This window comes from Monodon monoceros, unplaced genomic scaffold, assembly GCF_005190385.1.
Source record: "Monodon monoceros isolate NGI ecotype Baffin Bay Population unplaced genomic scaffold, NGI_Narwhal_1 Super_Scaffold_17, whole genome shotgun sequence".
Lineage (NCBI taxonomy): Eukaryota > Metazoa > Chordata > Mammalia > Artiodactyla > Monodontidae > Monodon > Monodon monoceros.
Window position 1 is genome coordinate 7,479,669 of NW_021703773.1, and position 20,954 is coordinate 7,500,622.

Sequence of the window (20,954 nt, forward strand, 5' to 3'; positions counted from 1 at the left end):
GGAAGAATCAACATTGTGAAAATGACTCTACTACCCAAAGCAATCTACAGATTCAATGCAATCCCTATCAAACTACCACTGGCATTTTTCACAGAACGAGAACAAAAAATTTCGCAATTTGTATGGAAACACAAAAGACCCCGAATAGCCAAAGCAATCTTGAGAACGAAAAAAGGAGCTGGAGAGGTCAGGCTCCCTGACTTCAGACTATACTACAAAGCTACAGTAATCAAGACAGTATGGTACTGGCACAAAAACAGAAAGATAGATCAATGGAACAGGATAGAAAGCCCAGAGATAAACCCACGCACATATGGACACCTTATCTTTGATAAAGGTGGCAGGAACGTACAGTGGAGAAAGGACAGCCTCTTCAATAAATGGTGCTGGGAAAACTGGACAGGTACATGTAAAAGTATGAGATTAGATCACTCCCTAACACCATACACAAAAATAAGCTCAAAATGGATTAAAGACCTAAATGTAAGGCCAGAAACTATCAAACTCTTAGAGGAAAACATAGGCAGAACACTCTATGACATAAATCACAGCAAGATCCTTTCTGACCCACCTCCTAGAGTAATGGAAATAAAACCAAAAATAAACAAATGGGACCTAATGAAACTTCAAAGCTTTTGCACAGCAAAGGAAACCATAATCAAGACCAAAAGACAACCCTCAGAATGGGAGAAAATATTTGCAAATGAAGCAACTGACAAAGGATTAATCTCCAAAATTTACAAGCAGCTCATGCAGCTCAATAACAAAAAAACAAACAACCCAATCCAAAAATGGGCAAAGACCTAAATAGACATTTCTCCAAAGAAGATATACAGAATGCCAACAAGCACATGAAAGAATGCTCAACATCATTAATCATTAGAGAAATGCAAATCAAAACTACAATGAGATATCATCTCACACCAGTCAGAATGGCCATCATCAAAAAATCTAGAAACAATAAATGCTGGAGAGGGTGTGGAGAAAAGGGAACACTCTTGCACTGCTGGTGGGAATGTGAATTGGTTCAGCCACTATGGAGAACAGTATGGAGGTTCCTTAAAAAACTACAAATAGAATGACCATATGACCCAGCAATCCCACTATTGGGCATATACCCTGAGAAAACCAAAATTCAAAAAGAGTCATGTACCAAAATGTTCATTGCAGCTCTATTTACAATAGCCCGGAGATGGAAACAACCTAAGTGCCCATCATCGGATGAATGGATAAAGAAGATGTGGCACATATATACAATGGAATATTACTCAGCCTTAAAAAGAAACGAAATTGAGTTATTTGTAATGAGATGGATAGACCTAGAGTCTGTCATACAGAGTGAAGTAAGTCAGAAAGAAAAAGACAAATACCGTATGCTAACACATATATATGGAATTTAAGGGAAAAAAAAATGTCATGAAGAACCTAGGAGTAAGACAGGAATAAAGACGCAGACCTACTGGAGAACGGACTTGAGGATATGGGGAGGGGGAAGGGTGAGCTTTGACAGGGCGAGAGAGAGTCATGGACATATACACACTAACAAACGTAGTAAGGTAGATAGCTGGGGGAAGCAGCCGCAAGGCACGGGGATATTAGCTCGGTGCTTTGTGACAGCCTGGAGGGGTGGGATAGGGAGAGTGGGAGGGAGGGAGACGCAAGAGGGAAGACATATGGGAACATATGTATATGTATAACTGATTCACTTTGTCATAAAGCAGAAACTAACACACCATTGTAAAGCAATTATACCCCAATAAAGATGTTTAAAAAAAAAAAAAAAAAAGAGTAAAGCCAAGAAGCAAAAAACATTTCCTAGAGTTAGACTCAAGTCTAAAATGCTTGATTATCATAATATATACATATGACAGAGTCCACGGTTGAAGAAAGTTGGCAGCCAACTTGATTCAAGTTTGATCGGGGACAATCCCCCAGTGACCCCAAGTTCTTCTTTGGATGTCCTTCGAGGTCCCTGATCTACTCTACGTGTGCCATTCTATTTAAGCCTCACAGTTCACCGTGCTGGGGCTCCATCCATATTTGTTCAAGAAGGGATGTCACTAAGACAACAGAGCATCAGTGCACGGTGTAGCCTCACCATGAATATGGAGGAGAGTAGAATTTTAATAAAGGGTTTCTGCTTGTATCACTAGTTTTGTGAATTCTTGGTCAAAGAAAATGGTAAAGTAACTTTGGAAAGGTTACATCCTCTCCTAGAAATTCACAGTGCAAGTACATCCTGAGAAGTGTCACCCTAACGAGATGTGTTTCGACTTATACAAGTCAGCCTTCCCCAAATGTTCAGGTCAGGGACCCACTCCTCTCACATACTGCGTGGTGCTCTATGGAACTCACTGGTGTCCTGTACCAAGGTAAGAGGAAACAACTGGCTTCTAGAACGATACTCACTGCATTTACTGAGTCCCTTCCATAAGCCAAGGGTTTATGACCCACCTTATTCCAGGTGGTTTCATCCTTACAAGAACCCCCTGAGATAGATGTTAGTATCCCCCCCTTTATAGCTATAAGAATTGAGGCTGAGAGAGAATAATTGATTAACTAGGTCCTACAGCAATTCTGGATTCAAGTCTATCTGATTTCAAAGTCGTGCACAAAGCTACCTCTCACACTAGTGTATAGTCTCTATTTTTCAAGTGTTAGGGTCAAAGACATTGACATCTTATGATTTGATGGAAATACAGTTCTAGTTTCTTACACACTACAAAGATCAGCTCTTGGGCTTCCCTGGGGGCGCAGTGGTTAAGAATCCACCTGCCAATGCAGGGGACATGGGTTCGAACCCTGGTCCGGGAAGATCCCACATGCCGCGGAGCAACTAAGCCCGTGCGCCACAACTACTGAGCGTGCACTCTAGAGCCCGCGAGCCACAACTGAGCCTGCATGCCACAACTACTGAAGCCCGCGTGCCTAGAGCCCGTGCTCCTCGATAAGAGAAGCCACTGCAATGAGAAGCCCGCGCACCGCAACGAGAGAAAGTCCACGCGCAGCAACAAAGACCCAACGCAGCCCAAAATAAAAATAAATAAATAAATTTAAAAAAAGATGAGTTCTTCACTGGATGTATTTCTAATTAAATCCTACATACTAAGCTCTATAACCACATGGAGGGGATGTGCTCTCATCTGAGATCAACCAGACTCAGACCCGGACCTGGAGCCGAGGTGCCAGAAGTGAGTGGTAAGCAGTCACGCATCCTGTCTCTCCCGGCCATCTCCCAATTTCTAGTCTGCTTGGGTTCCTGCTTCGCCATCCTGTCCCTACTCCATCCCTGCCAAGCAGTGAGACTTCTTGTCGTGCGCTGCAGCTGCTACTGACAAGCAGTAAACAGAGATAAAAGGGACAATGTTGACCACGAGGGTCAAGGTAGAAAACTTCATCTATGGAAGCGAGACAATTTCATTTTGTAAAATAAAAGCCATCTGTCTCACCCCCATCTCGCAATCAGGAATAGAGTGGTTCAGATAAGAGAATTAAATGACTCTGTGTTTTAAAAATGAATATTGCTGTAGTTTGACATGATACATTTTCTTTCCCCACAACAAAAGACCACCTTAACTTGGCAACAGCAGAGTCATTTAGGCTGGGAATTTCATTTTTTCCCTGGCTAACTGGCCCATCAGAGATCCTTGAAAATCCTTTTACTTCTTTAAAATAGAAGCCACAAAAATAACTCCACCTAATAAGTGGTGTAATAAATATGTCTGGTATAGTCGTTGGCCCTTAGCCTTGAATAAGCAGTACTTTCGTTAACTAAATATACATCCCCAAAGCAGGCTGGTTAAAATAGAAAGTTGGGTGATCTGAGATAAAATAACTTGTTAGGCTCACTACATATCAAAGATTTAAATGAGATGCCTCATATAAAATGTCGGTAGGAGTAAATCGAGACCCATTGATCCTCACAGCAGCCAAGGACTCAGGCAGACTCCTCCATCGAACCTGGTGTCCTAAGGAGTGAAGACAATTTGGTAGCGGCTCCCAGTGCCAAGAGCTACCCTCACACAGGACCAAAGAGCGCCAGGGTCTTGCGTGAATGTAGTCTATGGTCCTGGGGACGCAGTGTTGGGGGGGGCCCTATGCCGCTGACCTTGATGGACTGTTTTGAAGTTGAAGGTCTGGAAGCCACCTGTCAATGCAGAAGAGTCGATGACGTCCACGCCGTAGTCACTCTGGCTCCGTCTGTAAAGTGTGATGCCGACGACCAGGACTGTGACGGCCACGACCGCAGCGCCCAAGCCTGAGTACAAAGCGATGTCGCTGGCATTCTCAATGCCTGAAAGACACAAGAGAAATTCTAAATGGCCAACATGGGCACAGGGCCAAAGACCCACCCCGGGACACAGAATGAAATGTTATCGGAATTTTGGGAGATACTGATCAGACGAAATGACAAATGTAGCTAGCTGCGAGCTGGACTCTCTTTCACACAATAATCATGTTTCTAGAAGGCCTTGTATAAATCAAAGGGATGCTAGTCAAACAACGTAACTGCATTAAGGTAGCTCACCACATAATGGAATCTGGAACAGAATCAATTTTGCAAAGAATATATTTTTCAAGGAAAAACAGGCAACTCCTTAATTTGCTTGTTTTAGGACGTCCTATTGCCCTGCCAAGTATTTTTTATATTTTATTTTTGTTGGAAGACACGAGACCCACGTACAATGACAAAATACAGGTGAATTGCTCTGCTTGTCTATGACCTGGGGCGCATGCATTCACAGAGAGCGGTCTAGGGTGAGAGGGTAACGCATAGTCTATGAGTCGAGAGAGGAGACCAGAGCTCACAAGTATGAACTTGAGCTTCATCAGAATAGTGACAGACATCAGGGTATTTACAATCATTATGAGCGACTTCCTGTTGTGAGATATGAAAAGGGTTTGGTCCCAGGCGCTCTTATGTCCACGGTAAATGTTTTCTGGCACCAATTAAACGCTCGACTCTAATACTTTTTTTTGTGGAAGAGGACTGGTCTCTAAGAGGGCACATGCTGTTTCTCCCATACCTCTCCTACTCCATCCTATTGAATGCATGGGCAAAGCAAAAATAAAAGCGTTAGTTTGAATTTAGATGGTGGGTGTCTCCCCATACCCCAAGGTAAGCTGTAGCTGCTTCCCAACCCTTTTGCTAGATGTACACTGGGTGTGGTTCATTCCGGAAGAGATTCATAACGGCTACTGCAACTCAGCATGACATTTACCCAAGACCACATAATCTTAAAAACGTGTAAAAATGGAAGGTGGCAAGTACTAACTACGTAATTGATTTCCCTACAGATTATGCAGTAGGTATACTTAACAGGTCCAAAAGTAATTACTATGTCACCCCTTTTGGGCTTAGCAGATAAAATAAACCCATCATATATTTACCTTGTAATTGCACGGCACTCACTCTGCATTCACTGCACCCTAATATGGTACTTACGTTACCGACTGAGTAATACTAACCATACAAGTCCATTTATTTTCAACGAAGTTAGTGGACTATAAAATAAGGTGCCACCAAATTAAAGAGGGAACAAGGAAATCAAGCAGAACCGGTTCAGTAATAGGGCGGTCAACACATAAAAATAATTCGTGAGGAGAAGAACACAGTCATCCCAAAGAACAGTAACTGAAAGGTCAGAGGATTATCAGACACTTTTCGTAACCACAACAGCCTGGGAGGTATGGAGAAACAGGGTGTGATTTAGGCTTTAGTTCAACTTCATGATGGACCAAATGGGAGAGGGAGAGGGATGGGGCATTGGTGGTGGTCTTCCCTAGACACCCAGAACTATGGGGATGATGACTGATACCAACCCCAAATGTCTACCTATGTCACGTGGGGAGAAAGGACGGCAGCTATCACCCCACTTACAGTCTCACCCTCCGTCTACTCAATTAAGTTCCTTGGAGGGAATCGTTAGAGCAGAGAGAGGACACGGAACGCAACAGGTGCAGCCAGCCAGGGTACCAGGAGCAGTGAGAGAACTTTGGATTGGGACCAGTTAGCCTTCCCCCACCCCTCCCCTCCAGGTCCTTGGGCGCTGCTGACTGATGACATCACCGTCTTAAAAGGTGTATCTGGGGAGAAGACACCTGCTCGGCAACCGAGCACACAGAGCAAGAGTCTGACGGTGTCCTGAATGCAGCTGCTCTCTTGCTGAGTCGGCGAAGTAGACACAAAGGCATCTTTAGCTTCCCAGGTACTAAAATAGGACCAGGAGCCAGAGGATAACCAGGGTGAAAGTACTTCTGCTGAAAATGGACATCACTGGACACGAAATCCGGAAACAAGACTAAGTAGCAGGAACAAGCTGTCTTTGTTCCCCTGGATTCCTATCTTGTTCTTTATGTGTCCACCCTCTTGCTACCTAGGTTAACCAGAATTCTCTGCCCTCCAGATACAAGTCCTGGTTTAGGAAAGGACCCTACTTATGCCTTCAGACGGAGGTATGGATGTTAGATATAGCTCATTGTGTTTCCTCTTCCAGGAATATGTGCAGAATGTATTTGACTTAAGAGAATGAAATACTGAATTACAGGATTTTTAAAAATGAATACGGGGACTCTGGGGATAGGGTAGGGAAAGAAGGGAGAGAGGTTTGTTCGGAGAGCACTGCTTCCTTATGAGGCTCACCCTGGCACTTGGCGGGACAGTCTGATCTAAAAGCAGAAGTCCATGGACTCCTGCAGAAAGATAAGCAAAGGGGGATTTATTTTACAAGAACAATCTGTCCGGGGAATTCGAAGGTTCAGGATCTAATAATTTCATTCAGTCAACATACACTTGTGGAGGCTCAACCATGCGGCGGAAATGATACAGGGGTGAATTAATATGTGGTCCATATTCTCAGTTGTTTCTTGTTTAAAACTGATAAAAGACAAGGTGGTGATGGGACCCTGGTATCCAGGTGCAGCTACAGAGGTAGACACGTCATCAAAGCCACGTGTGCACGTCTCAAGAGATGTAATCAGGCATCCTTATAGCTCAAATTCTTCTAAAGTTGGGTCACCCTGCTTCTTTTTCCTCTTTTTTTTTTTTCCTCTTCTCTATCTATCTGCTTTCACTTCACCTCATTCTTTCTTCTTTTCTTTTCCCCCCTCTGCCCCATCATTTTCTAATCTATTTCTCCAGGACAGTAGAGTGGGTTTCCCTATAAGGGTTCCTGTGTGCTCACAAACGTAATTGATTCCCTTTTCATGTGTGTGCAGGACAGGCCCCAGGAGAACCTGAGGTTTAGTTCCACGTTTTTCACCACAGTTTCATGGGAGAAGGGGAAGGCTGGGTGTAGGTGTCTGTGAGCACATGGGCACTTGGAGGGGTGCCACTGCAGAATCACCCCAAGACTGAGTGCGTGCGCGTACGTGTGCACATGAGCACACACTCGGCTCTCGTCAGAACATCAGAAGCCACTGCTGGCTCCTTCCCAGGGGAGCTGCTCCAGTCACATGCCCACAAGGTGCAGGCTCCTCCCAGGACTGGAAAGCTTTCTCTACATCCAGCCCTGCGCTCCTGCGCTCCACACTGCCTACACTCCGGATTCAACGGTCATTAACCTACCGGCTAGGTGGACCTCTGCTAGCGAAAAGCCCCGTTCACCTTTCAGATTATAATGACGGGTCATTGCCCTGTACCCCCCATACCACTAGGCATCTAGGCCCTACCCATCTCTATCTACCCATCTGTCAGGTGCCAGCTCAGGGCCTCATCCTCCAAGAAAGTGACTCTGTCCTGGCCAATCCAGCCAACCCTGCCAACCCATGGTTTTCTAAACTCTTCTGTCACTTACGGTTCCTAGAACTCTTTTTGGATCTTCTGATGGTTAATGATCTGACTGCCAGCGCATTCTGTATAACTGCTTTAAGTTCTTCACAAGCAGTTCTATCTCTATCATTTCCCACAGAAACTTGCGTTGAATCATTGTGCGACTGTTTGTTGATCGCTTGCCTGGTCTCAGACTGCGGGAAGAGAAGTAGGAAAGAGATCCCGGTCTGAGGCTGATTGTAGAAGCCCTGCCCCAGAGACCCTCTTTTTCCTTTACGTCCACACACATACATGTCTATACCTGTCTGCTTGCTCTCATACTCATGTGGTGCTGGTTTGTTTCCTCCAAGTGATTTTGAACAAAAGCCTTGATACCCCCTGACTGATCAGGCTATCCTGCCTTTTGTGGGCGTAGGGTACTTTTCTCTGAATTTCTGTTTACCTATCAACGTGTGATTGATGTCTTTCCTGTGTCTTCATCCCTATTTTCCTCTCTCCGAGAGTTGCGAAAGTTTTAGGCCAAGCTCAGAAGGAGACAACATGTGGTAGAAAAACTTGTGTGTAATCTATAGGCTAACAAAAAGAAAAAAACAAGGACTGGGAAATCTCTTATATTCCAAGTTAGTCAGAAACTACAGAGGAATCTGTTCACTCCTGGAAGGAGTGTGAAACATCTACAGAGAAAGGCTACAAAGATTAATAGTTGGAAGCTAGGACCCTGGAAAGGAAATGTTTACGGGTTCATTTGGCCTGGAGAAAGGAGAACTAGAAAGTGGCTTGTGCGGGGCTCTTTCACGCATGAAGCGTTGCTCTAAGAAGAGGCCACAGTAGGTGCCCAGTGAACCTTCATTTTACGATGAGGCTAGTAACGAGCTCTCCACCAGCTCTAACAAGGGCTGAAAAGGAGGACATGGCCTTTTGTTATAGCACTTGGACTCTGCTTAGATATTAAAATGACCTTTTCTACAAGGAGGGTTGTTAAAAAAAGCCACACTGTATTTCTGAGGGAGCTTATGAAATCTCCTTTCAGAGGCTCTGAAAACCAGCGTCACTTGACAGTAGTCTGCGGTTATTTCATTTTTGGGCAAAGTTGGCGAGAAAGGCTAAGTGACCTTTCAAAGAAAGCCCCTTCGAACTTCAGAGTTCAAGGACTGGGTATTAGCAAGTTCCTGTCTTCATGAATTATAATCACAGCTAGTCATTCACAGTAACTTATGTCCCCAAAGGAATAAAGCGAAGGGCTCTTTACTTAGCTTGCCTGCCACTCTCCACAGGACTCTCACTGGAAGAACATATTAATGCCACTTAGTTATGGAAATTTAGCTCAATTCCCATGTTATGAGGTTAACTACGTATCAGATTAGAGTCTATTTCACAGGATCAGATAGGTACATCAAATGAACAAAGGAGCACAACAAAATACCTTTCAAGACATATAGTTAGGGAGTTTGGGACTGACATTTACACACTGCTATATTTAAAACGGATAACCAACAAGGACCTACTGTACAGCACAGGGAACTCTGCTCTATATTCTGTAACAACCTAAATGGGAAAAGAATTTGAAAAAGAATAGATCCATGTATACGTATAACTGAATCACTTTGCTGTACACCTGAAACTAACACAACATTGTTAATCAACTATACTCCAATGTAAAATAAAAAGTTAAAAACAATATGCTAGGGCTTCCCTGGTGGCGCAGTGGTTGAGAGTCCGCCTGCCGATGCAGGGGACACAGGTTCGTGCCCCAGTCCGGGAAGATCCCACATGCCGCGGAGCGGCTGGGCCCGTGAGCCATGGCCGCTGAGCCTGCGTGTCCGGAGCCCGTGCTCTGCAACGGGAGAGGCCACAACAGTGAGAGGCCTGCGTACCGCAAAAAAAAAAAAAAAAAGCTGTTCTGTTTTATCTCATTAGATATTATAAAATGACCACTGCTCCCGTTTCAGGGAAAAAAAAACCTCAGCAACTTGAATTGGCATACATGAGAGGCAGTGAATTACTAAGGAATTAACACTATAAATATTCACAAAGAGAGGGCTGAGAGAGGCAAAATAAATAGGAAGCTAAAGAACCAGCTGCTGTGCTGGGCTCCCGGGAAACAGCCATCTCTGGACCAGTCCCTCCTCATCCCAGCACAGGCAGTGCTATGTAGATACAGAGTGATGTACCCAAGTATTTAATTGCACACGGAAACATAACAAGTTATTGTTCGAGTTGTTTATACTTGCTGTCATTGAGAAGCACCATTTTTTTCTTTAACACATCAGAAAATAGCTTTTAAATGGTCAGCTATGGTCAACCATGGTAAGCAATTCCGATTATATCTGCATTGCTTGGACTCTCAAAATCCCGTCACCAATCACCATCTCGCTTTTCCAACTTGCCATCCTCCAAAACCTCGTTATTGTTGTCATTAATAACAACAGCAGCACATTCTTAAATAGCACTTACTACGTGCAAGGCACTGTTCTACTACTTTACACTTATTAACTCATTTTAATCCTTCCAACAACCTTGTAAAAATGTGCCCATTTAAATGTGTAAACTGAGGCCAGAAAATCACTTGCCTTGCCCAAAGCCTCACGATTGGTAAGTAGCAGAGCTGGGATTCAATCCAAGGCAGTTGGCTCCAGAATCGATTCTCTGGCTCATTCTCTATTTAGCTGTTAACCTCTGTCCTGGTCACACTGCCTGATACTGAAACCATGTACCAGCCCCTGTGTCCTTGTCTTCTGAAGTAAAAGTTCGACTCCAAAGTTAATGATTGGGCAACGTTAAGATGTAGAAATAAAGAATAGCTGTTGGGCTGGGGAACTGGAAACAATTTAGATGATAATTCTGCCACATAGCAGAACTCCCAGTTCCCTGAAAGATACAGATAAAGGCCTGACACACATTCCTAAATTGCTTTTATAGGAAGTAGACCGCCACCAGATGAAGACTGCTGCCCACAAGAACACAGACCCTAGACCGGTTGGAACCAGAAGGTTGATGAAGCTGACTCCCAATTACCTCACCACCAGCCAATCCGAAGGACGTCCACGAGCTGATCACGCCCTGCTCCTTGAACCACTCCTATGAAACTCCTCACTGCCCCCTCCAGGGCAGGACACACAGGCTTGAGGGCGTTAGCCCGTTGTGGTCCCCTTTGCCTGCCAAAGCAAAAAAGCTCACTCTTTCTATTTCATCCCAAACTCTGTCTCTGAGATTTCATCCGGCACCAGTGTACACAGGCCGAATTTCGGCAACAATACCTCTTGCTGGCAAGGGTAACCCAGTAAAGGAGCACTAAGCTTGTGTTTGCTTCTCTGAGAGCTACAGGTGTGATCACATTCTCATCCTCACGACCAAGTCTATTGAGGTAGGTATTATATTTCCTCTTTCACGATGATGACTTAGGTGCAGATAAGATAGAGATTTGCTCAAGGCTTTGCCATGAGAAAATGGCCAAGGCAGCATTTGGACACCCATCTGTCTTCACTCCCAAATAGCTTAACCATTAGAGGGTGGCTCCCTGCACTGAGGTCAACTTGCCCCGCTGGAGAAACTCACCAACTAGACTGGTGGGTATCATCAAAAATCCGATGCTTTGCAAACTCACCGGGGCCTTCCTTGCAGCCGAGTAATTATTGTATTCATGTCCTATGACCAAATAATGCTTTTCATCGAAACAGTTACTCTGAACTTTGTTTCCTTTCTTCAACACCGCTGCTTCTCACTGGCCCCTTTTCTAGTTGAAAAAACAGAGGCCCTCCTATGTGAGTTCCCTCCTCCACAACTCGGAATTCCTCTGCTCCTTCCCACGTTTTTCCTTTCCTTTTCCCTGTTCCCTGAACAGCTGCTCCTCTGTGTCAGGCCAGCTCTGTTCCGCCCTCTCCTGCGTCCGTGGGGGCCTGGCTTTGTTCATTATTCCCTTTCGGCCTTGCATCTTTCAACTCTGCCTCCACACATGAGCCTTGCCTTCTGCCTGCAGACACAGCCTGGTCTCCCTAATCACCTCCCACCCAAATCCTTCTCCCGACTCTGATAAACCTTGCAAAGATGCAGTATCTTTTCACATCCACGAAATCCTTAGCTCTTTGTTGAAGAGAACTTAAAGCATTTTTTTTTTTTTTTTTTTTTTTTTCGGTACGCGGGCCTCTCACCGCTGTGGCCTCTCCCGTTGCGGAGCACAGGCTCCGGATGCGCAGGCTCAGCGGCCATGGCTCACGGGCCCAGCCGCTCCGCGGCATGTGGGATCCTCCCAGACCGGGGCACGAACCCGTGTCCCCTGCATCGGCAGGCGGACTCTCAACCACTGCGCCACCAGGGAAGCCCAAAGCATTTGTTCTTAACATTGAACCTTTTGTGATCCATGTTCCATAATTTCCCTAACCATTTAACCTCTGTCCTGCTGAAACAAAAGAATAAATAGAATACATGCATATGATGAGAAAATGTTTTAGGAACTATAAAAAGTTACACTACACCAAGAGAAAATTTATCCTCCAACTAAGCCAGACAGAGAAAGACATATAATACCATATGATATGGCTTATATGTGGAATCTAAAAAAAAAAAAGGATACAAATGAACTTATATACCAAAGAGAAATAAACCCACAGACATAGAAAACAAATTTATGGTTACCAAAGGGGGAAGGGGAGGAGGGATAAATTAGCAGTTTGGGATTAACATATACACACTACTACATATAAAACAGATAACCAACAAGGACCTACTGTATAGCACAGGGAACTCTACTCAATATTTTGTAATAACCTATAAGGGAAAAGAATATGAAAAAAACCTGATATATATGTATATATAACTGAATCACTTTGCTGTCCACCTGAAATTAACACAACATTGTAAATGAACTATACTCCAATAAAAAAAATAAATAAAATTAAAAAAATAAAAGTAACCATTCTTGATAGTATCTTTGAGATCTTTCAGGGAAAAAAAAGTAAATTTCCTTTTTTTTTTTTTACTCGAAAAATTCTATTATCCTTATATTTCTAAATTATATTTCCTTTCCTGTATGTTGCTCTTTGCCCCCACCATGTACAGTATCTTGTAGATCTTTCCTCTATCAGAATCTACAGACCTGCTTCACTTCTTTTTACACGTGTCTAAGCCCATTGCCAGGCTGTATAATGGTGTAACTCGTTCACTATTTGTCTTATTTGGTTGTTCTCTTACCCTTTTAGAGTCTGGCTCTTGCACAAACCACTGTTCCCTCTTGAAGACTGGTCTCAAACACTCCATTAGTAGTAATGTTCTTTTTCTTATTCTTTTCCACTGCTCTGCAGTAGAAACACAAGAATAGCCAACCCTCCCTCTAGGGGAAAGAAAAAGTCCCTTAAATTTGATTCTCCTAACATCTCTTTTCTTATTGTTTAGGAACTACTCTTCCTTCTCAAAGTTCTATAAAAGATCTTTAAAGCTCAGTTCTTGGCCCCTTTTGCTCATCTAATCGGATCATCACTCACACGCAGACAGCGCTAACTATTCCTCCGATGACAAACAGTCTCAAACCAAGATCTCCTGCCTCATCGCGTATGTGAAGACCTCATCCAACATTTCCTCCGGCTCGATGGATAATACCATCACGCAACTATGTGTTGCGCTAACATCTCAAATTTGTCATCTGATTGATGAATTCACCATTCTTATCTCTTCAGATACTTTCTTTTCTTGAATTCCCTTTCTCTAGTAATGACATCACCAGAGACCAGGCTTGAGACGGAGAGTCATCTTTCCTCTTCTTTCCATCGACCCCTTCCCCAGACCACTGACACGCCTTACTGATCGGATCCCCAGCGCCTCTCACATCTCCGTTTCAACAGGAGGCACCCACATTGCACAGTCTCATCTTACCTGGTACCGAGGCCCCAGTCTTTGTTCACTCTGAACCACTTTACACATGGATTACTCTCTCCAAACACGGTTCTGGCACTGACCTTTCAATAACTCTCTAGTAGGTGTGAGTTCACTCCAACAGGGACTTTCCTTACAGCTCAAGACACTTTCTGCTCTGCCCCATTCTATTTTTCAACTGCTTTTGCCCATTTCTCATCCATAGGGACCCTACTCTTTGGCTAAATCTGACTACAGGCATAACTCAAAGATATTATGGGTTCAGTTCCAGACCACTACAATAAAGCAAATATCGTAATGAAGTGAGTCACACAAATTGTTTGCTTTTCCAGTTAAAAGTTATGTTTACACTATACTGTAGCCTGTTAAGCGTGCAATAGTATTATGTTTGAACAAAACAATGGATATACCTTAACTAGAAAATACTTTATTGCTAAAACATGGTAGCCATCATCTGACAACACAAGGTGTCCACAAACCTTCAATTTGTAAAAAAAAAAAAGCAGTATCTGCGAAGCTCAAGAAAGCAAAACACAATAAAATGAGGTCTGCCCATATCCATTTTTTTCAAGTAGAACTTGTACTTCAGTAGACTTCTTTTTGTTCAGACTTGCTTTCACTGAAAGGTTCTCTCCTCTAATATTTGTTTTAATTCTAACCATTCTTCCAAGATTGACAGTAAAGATAATCTATTCTATAAAATATATTTCTTTTAATTAATTAATTAACTAATTTATTTATTTTTGGCTGTGTTGGGTCTTCATTGCCGCACGCGGGCTTTCTCTAGTTGCGGCGAGTGGTGGCTACTCTTCGTTGCGGTGCACGGGCTTCTCACTGCAGTGGCTTCTCTTATCAAGGAGCACGGGCTCTAGGCGCACAGGCTTCAGTAGTTGTGGCACGCGGGCTTCAGTAGTTGTGGCTCGCGGGCTTCAGTAGTTGTGGCTCGCGGGCTCTAGAGCGCAGGCTCAGTAGTTGTGGTGCACGGGCTTAGTTGCTCCGCGGCATGTGGGACCTTCCGGGACCAGGGCTCAAACCCGTGTCCCCTGCATTGGCAGGCGGACTCTCAACCACTGCGCCACCAGGGAAGCCCCAAAAATATTTCTTGATAATGCACATTCACGTGTTTTATTCTTCCTTCTGAGGGAAGTTGCCAGATCAAGCAAATACAAATACGACATAGTTAAATTTGAATTTCAGATCAAGAATGAATAACTTTAGCAGAAGTATTTCTCACGCCATATTTGGGACATGCTTATGCTAAAATGTATTCACTGTTGATCTGAAATTCAAATGTAACTAAGGGTTCTGTATTTTATCTGGTAAGTCTACCTTCAGACTGCAAAAAGAACTGTGTTTTTTCCCATCAGATACGAAGACCAAGGTAAAATGAGAAATAGAGTCAAAAAGCAGGATTTGAACTCCAGTCCTTGAGAAAATGACTTCACTTTCATTTTCTATTCTGGAAATTAAAGATATAAACTCTAACTTTGAATATACTAACACGTGGAAAGATGGGGCCTGTGAATTCACATTTTTAGCGAGTACCCTGGGTTCCTCTGATGCCGATGAACACATTGGTCCGTCACTTATTCACTGTGTCTGTGCTTAGTTCCGAAGTATTTAATGAACGAAATCCCATCACGTCCAGTAAGGTCAATGATATTCTTGAAGATGGTAGTAAGAAAAGGTATACACTTACAATGGAATAAAAATTAGGTAATAAAAAGATTGAAAGTAGTAAGAAAATTATAAATGTTGCACATATGCATGGGTTGAATTGATTCACAGTAGGAGTGATTCTGAAGGACAAAGCAAGTCATGCAATTTGTGGGAAGTGCTGTTTATGTAATGGAAAATAATCAGCAGGAGATGAAAAATGCTGGGTAAAATAGAAAAAAAATGTGCTTTACATCATGGCTAGATGATTAGCATTGATGCCAGTTGCCTCATGTTAGTTTAGAAGAATCTAGAAGTCTATTGAGAACTTAAAGATATTATGGTTCAAAGTCGCAGATCGTTCTATGGGTTCAAGGTACCATCCAGGTCTACACAGCCTGAAAGAGAATGGTCCAAATTACCAGTGCAGACTGTGCATCTTCTGAGGAGTTCCCTAACCCTATGAGGATCACAAAGAATGTGTATTCCCAGAATCCACATTGTTCCACTATGGATGAAAGCAGTGTACTTGGGGAAAAGATGTAGAATGGAGTGTTAGTAAGGAGACGAGAAATACCTAATTTTCAGACGTAAGGACACATTTGGGTCATTCTTTGATAGAAATGATTCTGGGAAGCAACCAGCTTAGACTTTAACCTAGCACCTGGCACAGAATAGATGATTATTAAAAACTATCTCCTTACTTCCCCCTCTTCTCAAATCCTTTATTATCTTCTACCTTGTATTGAAGTTGTGGGGAAGAAGCCTTTCTTACTGTTTCCTTCACACTTCACTGGGCCAGGACTATTTATATAGAATAATTGTGCAATAAATATCTACTACATGAATGAGTTAAAATAAATATAAAGAAGCAAAGTCTTTATTTTCACCTTAACAATAAAAGGCTCCGTGCAGAGTTAGCAGGAAGATGTAAGACCATAATAACAAGTATGAATTGAACATCTAATACATACTAGGCACAGTGGTAAACACCACAAGCATAAGGGTGAACAAGATCCTATACCATCTACCAGATGGCAGGAATTATGTCTAGCAGAGAGGGAATCCAGCCTGGGATAAAGGCAATGAACATATGGTGTAGAAATAGGGAAACTGCTTGATACTGAGCCAATTACAGGAGTAACTAACTCAGACTTGGGGGCTGGGGGGAAGATGGTGAATGCTTTGCAGAAGTGAGACCCAAGCCAAAACCTGGAGGAAGGATAAATTCAACAGGTTAAGATTAGGGGGAGAGAAAGTTTTCTGGCAGAAGTAACAGAACGTATAAGGAAGTTTATGCCAATATGGGCCCAGGGTATTCAGACAACTAAGAATCTTTGTTTGGCTGAAGAATACGAGAAACGGTGAGAGGGTAGGAAGGAAAATACCTAATGATTCAGCGGCTTGAGAGAAGCTGATACGCTTAAGAAAAGCCATCTCAGACCAGATCACAAACACTAAGTACTTTGGACTTTATCTTAAAAATAATGGTCAGCTAACGAAAAGGCTTAAACACAGAGGTCATGTGACCAGAACTGATGTTTTCAAAAGATCAGATAAATTGATGTCAGCCAAGATTGGATATAGGAAGCAATGGTAGAAATCCTGGTTAGGAAGAAAGGTGGCCTGAACTTTAAAACATTTTTGTCTGGGACACCCCTTTCTTTTCACTTGGTTTTTCTCTTACTACAACTGGCTGTTACTTTTCTGTCTCCTCTGCAGTGACTTCTGACCTTCTCTACATCTAAATGTTGATGTCCTCCAGCACTGAGTCCTCAGATACCTTCTCTATTCACACTCATTATTCGGTGATCTCATTCAGCCTAATGGCTTTAAGTATCATCTGGACAGTGACAAGCCCCAGATTTATGTCACCAGCCAGGACTCTCCTCTGACCTCCAGACTCATATATTCAGCTGCCTGTTTAACCTCTCCATTTAGATGTTTAAGAAGTATCTCAAATCTAGCATTTATAACAATGAACTCTTGAAAGTCTCCCTCCAGATGTGCTAAACCAAGTTCTCCCCAGATCGATAATGGCAAGTCCATCCTTCCAGTTGCGTAGCCCAAATTCTGGAATCATCCCTAATGCTTTTCCTTCTCTCAAACTCTATATCCAATCCACCAGCAAATCCTTTTGACTCTGCCTTCAAAAGATATCCATAATGGATTATGGCCCGTTTCTACAATTTCCAATGCATTCTGTCTGGCCCAAGCCACAGTCATCTTGAATCTAAGTTATTATAATAGCCTGGGTATTGTAAACAGCCTAGATTATTTTAATAGATTATTGTTACAATAGATCATTGTAACAGGTTTTCTTGCTTCTGCTCTGGTTCCCTGTATGTTTACACTCAACACAGCAGGTAGAGTTTATCCTTGAAAATATTCACTATGAATAAACACCCTCAATGGCTTTCCATCTCGCTCACATGAAAGGTCAAAGTCGTTACAATGGCCTATGATACACTTGGCAGTTTTTCCCTGTGCCCCACTTCTTTGACCTGAGCTATTATGACTCTTCCCTTTGCCGCTCTGCTCCAGATACCTGCCCTAATTGTTCCTCGGACACAAGCTCCCGCCACACAGCCTTGGCATCCTGCTGTTCCCTTGGCCTGGAATGTTCTCCTCTCAGATATCTAGAATGTTTTTGTCCTTGTTTTTTTTCAGGCCTCTTCTCAAATGTGATTTTATTACAGAGACCTTCTCTGAACACCTTATACAAAAAAGCAACACTCCCTCCATCCCCGCCTGAACCCCTCATCCTGCTTTATTCCTCTTCACAACACGTCACCACCTCCACAGCACTGAGCACTCTTATTTTCTGGTTTTTTCCATCTCCCCTCACTGTAAGCTTTGTGGGAGCAGAAACTCTGCTCTGTATCTGTCTGGCTCAGGTGTTGATTCTCCACCACCTAGAACATGTCCTAGCCCCTGGGAAGCACTTTATGAATAGCTGCTGAATGAATGGAGGGATGGATACGCAAGAGGGAAAAGGGAGAGAGTCAGTGAACTTGATCTATGTAGGTGGCAGAATGGTTAGACGGTAGTGATTCATTGGGTACTGAGCTGGAGAAGGGAGAGGAAGAAGACAGGGGTCTAGGAGGCTGTCCAAGTGTGGGACCCCGCTGAGTTAAAGGCGTAGTATTCACTGAACTAGAGAAGATGGGAAGAGGCCTGGGTTAAAAACAGGGACAGAAAAGGACACATTCAATTTTGAAAAAGCTGAGATTCAGGTTATTGGGAGACATTCAACCGGCGAAGTCCTGGAGGTAACTGACTCTAGAACGATTAATGGGATTCGTGTGTAGCGTGTGTTTCTACTAGTCACAAAACAACTACGTGGAAAGGAGATGGAGAAAGAATATGTTCTGAGTTATTTTCTAGGGGGAAGCTGAATCCTTTTCATCCCTAAGGTGAACTTACTGAAGCAGTCGCTCCTTGGGGGCTCACAGCCCCTCAGACAGCCTCATCCCCAAGCCTCCAGGAGTCTGTCTGCACATGACCATCCATCTTTCAGCGTGACTCTGGGGGTACGTGTTTGCCATTCAGAACCTACTATATTTTACTGCACTTCCTGACATTGTTACACAACATTTATTGAAAGCACATTTGCTGGTAATGAAGTTTCTATTAACTATGATTAAATCTCCTAAAACACCTGAAGATAATTTAAGATGTGCCGAAGCAGAAAATGAAACATTCGGTTTAGTACATTAGGAAACGTAATTGATTAAATTATCTCATTTACAATAAGTGCTTTCAGGAGCGATGCTGTGCACATATTTCCCCCCGTTTGTCATTAAGATTTGCCAACAGGCATCTTAAGATTTCACTTTCTTTTCACACCTCCCCGCAACTCAAAGCCGGATCCTCAGCCCGCCTCACACGGATCTGCCCGGGAGGCTCCGAGGGATGGTTTCCATCCAACCAGCCTGGCAGAGGATCATGTGCACAGCTATATATAGGAGCAGGTTGTTTCTCAATTATCTTCATAATTGACTTTGATTTTGCATCAGTGATGATTCATGGAATCTTCAGCGAAGCCCCTCTCTTTCAACGAACGACCGCAGCCCGCCTTCATATAACGCACTCCTAACCGTGCAGCCTCCAGAACCCGGATCTGATGCCTCTGGGAGCCTTTTGCAATCACATTGATTCTGTTAAGGTTTTATTTTTAGGAAATCACAAATTAAAACAGTTTAAGCGATTCCGTGGCAGTATCCAGCAATTAAGCATGGTGTAGAGGAGCGAGAACCCCAAGCAAAACCTCATTCACGAGTCCCCGAGGACCAGAACTAGCTACTGTGGGGCTTATGGCTGGGATGTACCCAAATTTGTACCCAAATTAGAATGGCACAGGACTCACAAACTAAGCGTGAAATTAATGTTCAAAAAACACACATGCATTTCTGAGGAACTCTCCCATTGGCCGCCACGTGGATACCCATAATCTTGCTTGGGCAGCACACAGGGGCTAGCGGAGGGTGAGGGCTCTGTGACCAGGAAGCTCTGGGGGACCACTTACTCCAGCAGTCCCTCTGAGGCCTTGGCCCAGACACAAGCCGAACACTCAGTGCCCCCTTTTCTCCTCCACCCTCTCATGCGTGCGCACGCGCACACCCCCCAATCAGGCTTCCCCACCTTCAGTCTTCCCATGAGCTCCAAATCCAGCATGCATGACTCCGGAGGGCCACTGCCTAAGTCCCAATAACGACTTTATGGGCAGCAGACAGCAGGGAAAACAAGAAGGTTTGTTTCTGTTGTTCTGTAAAGTTCTCAGGCTCCAGAAGTCATGGCATCTTTCTATCTCAAGCCTGCCCGAAGCAACATCTGAAGTATGAACATCACAGCTTTACTGCATCTTTCTTTCATGTCACCTGACCCCCATCCCAAGGCACCGATCTCTGTCTATTTTCATAGGGTCTTAATTCTTTCAAAGAAGGTGGTTAATCGAAGCTGTTAACGCTCCCATGCTATTTGAATTTTAGTACCCTAGGATTTAAAAGATCAAAAGCCATTCATTTTCGACCAAAATAGGAGATACTGGTCAAGAACGTCTTTCACAAGATTTACAAACCAAACTGGCTAGGGAGCTCTCTCTTTCTACCATTGCTAAGAGCTGCAATGCGGATGCCCTTCTATATGGACTCTGACGTCTATATGATACCGTGGTATACTTTACACATTTCTGAGAATCATTGGGGGAACATATTAAAATGTAGATTCTCAGGAGCTGCCCCCGCACTGGGTGTTCAAATTAATCTGTTCTATTCTGAGGGGGGGCATATTTAACAAGCTCCCACCATAACTCAAGATTTTGATGCATGTGGTCGCTTATCTAAGTTTCGAGAACTATTTTTCTAAGAAAAATAGTTCTCAATCCAAGCTGCACATTGAAATCACCTGAGGAGCTTTTAATACTAGGGATTCCTGTGTTCTAAATCCCCTCTTCCCATTTTGATTTCACTGGGGTACAGCCTGGGAGTTGGGATTTATAAACGGCCTCCGGTGGCCCTCAGTTTCAGCCGGGGTTGAACACCCTGGGGTTGAATGCCGAGCTGCCAATCATTCAAGCTGTGCTCTGTCCCCCAAATCTACTGGATGCGTAAGATGGAGAGAATGCAAAGGCCTCTCCAGGAAGCAAGCCAGTGGACAGAGA

The 20,954-nt window shown here is 43.5% G+C and overlaps 1 protein-coding gene across 1 annotated transcript in view; it reads right to left on the reverse strand.

The window, feature by feature from the left end:
* UNC5D (unc-5 netrin receptor D) overlaps window positions 1–20,954 on the reverse strand; it is a 606,988-nt gene that overhangs the window by 80,964 nt on the left and 505,070 nt on the right. Inside the window, exon 9 of the mRNA XM_029226506.1 lies at window positions 4,109–4,294. Within this exon, the coding sequence (XP_029082339.1) occupies window positions 4,109–4,294 (186 nt within the window). The remainder of the gene's footprint in view (window positions 1–4,108; window positions 4,295–20,954) is intronic.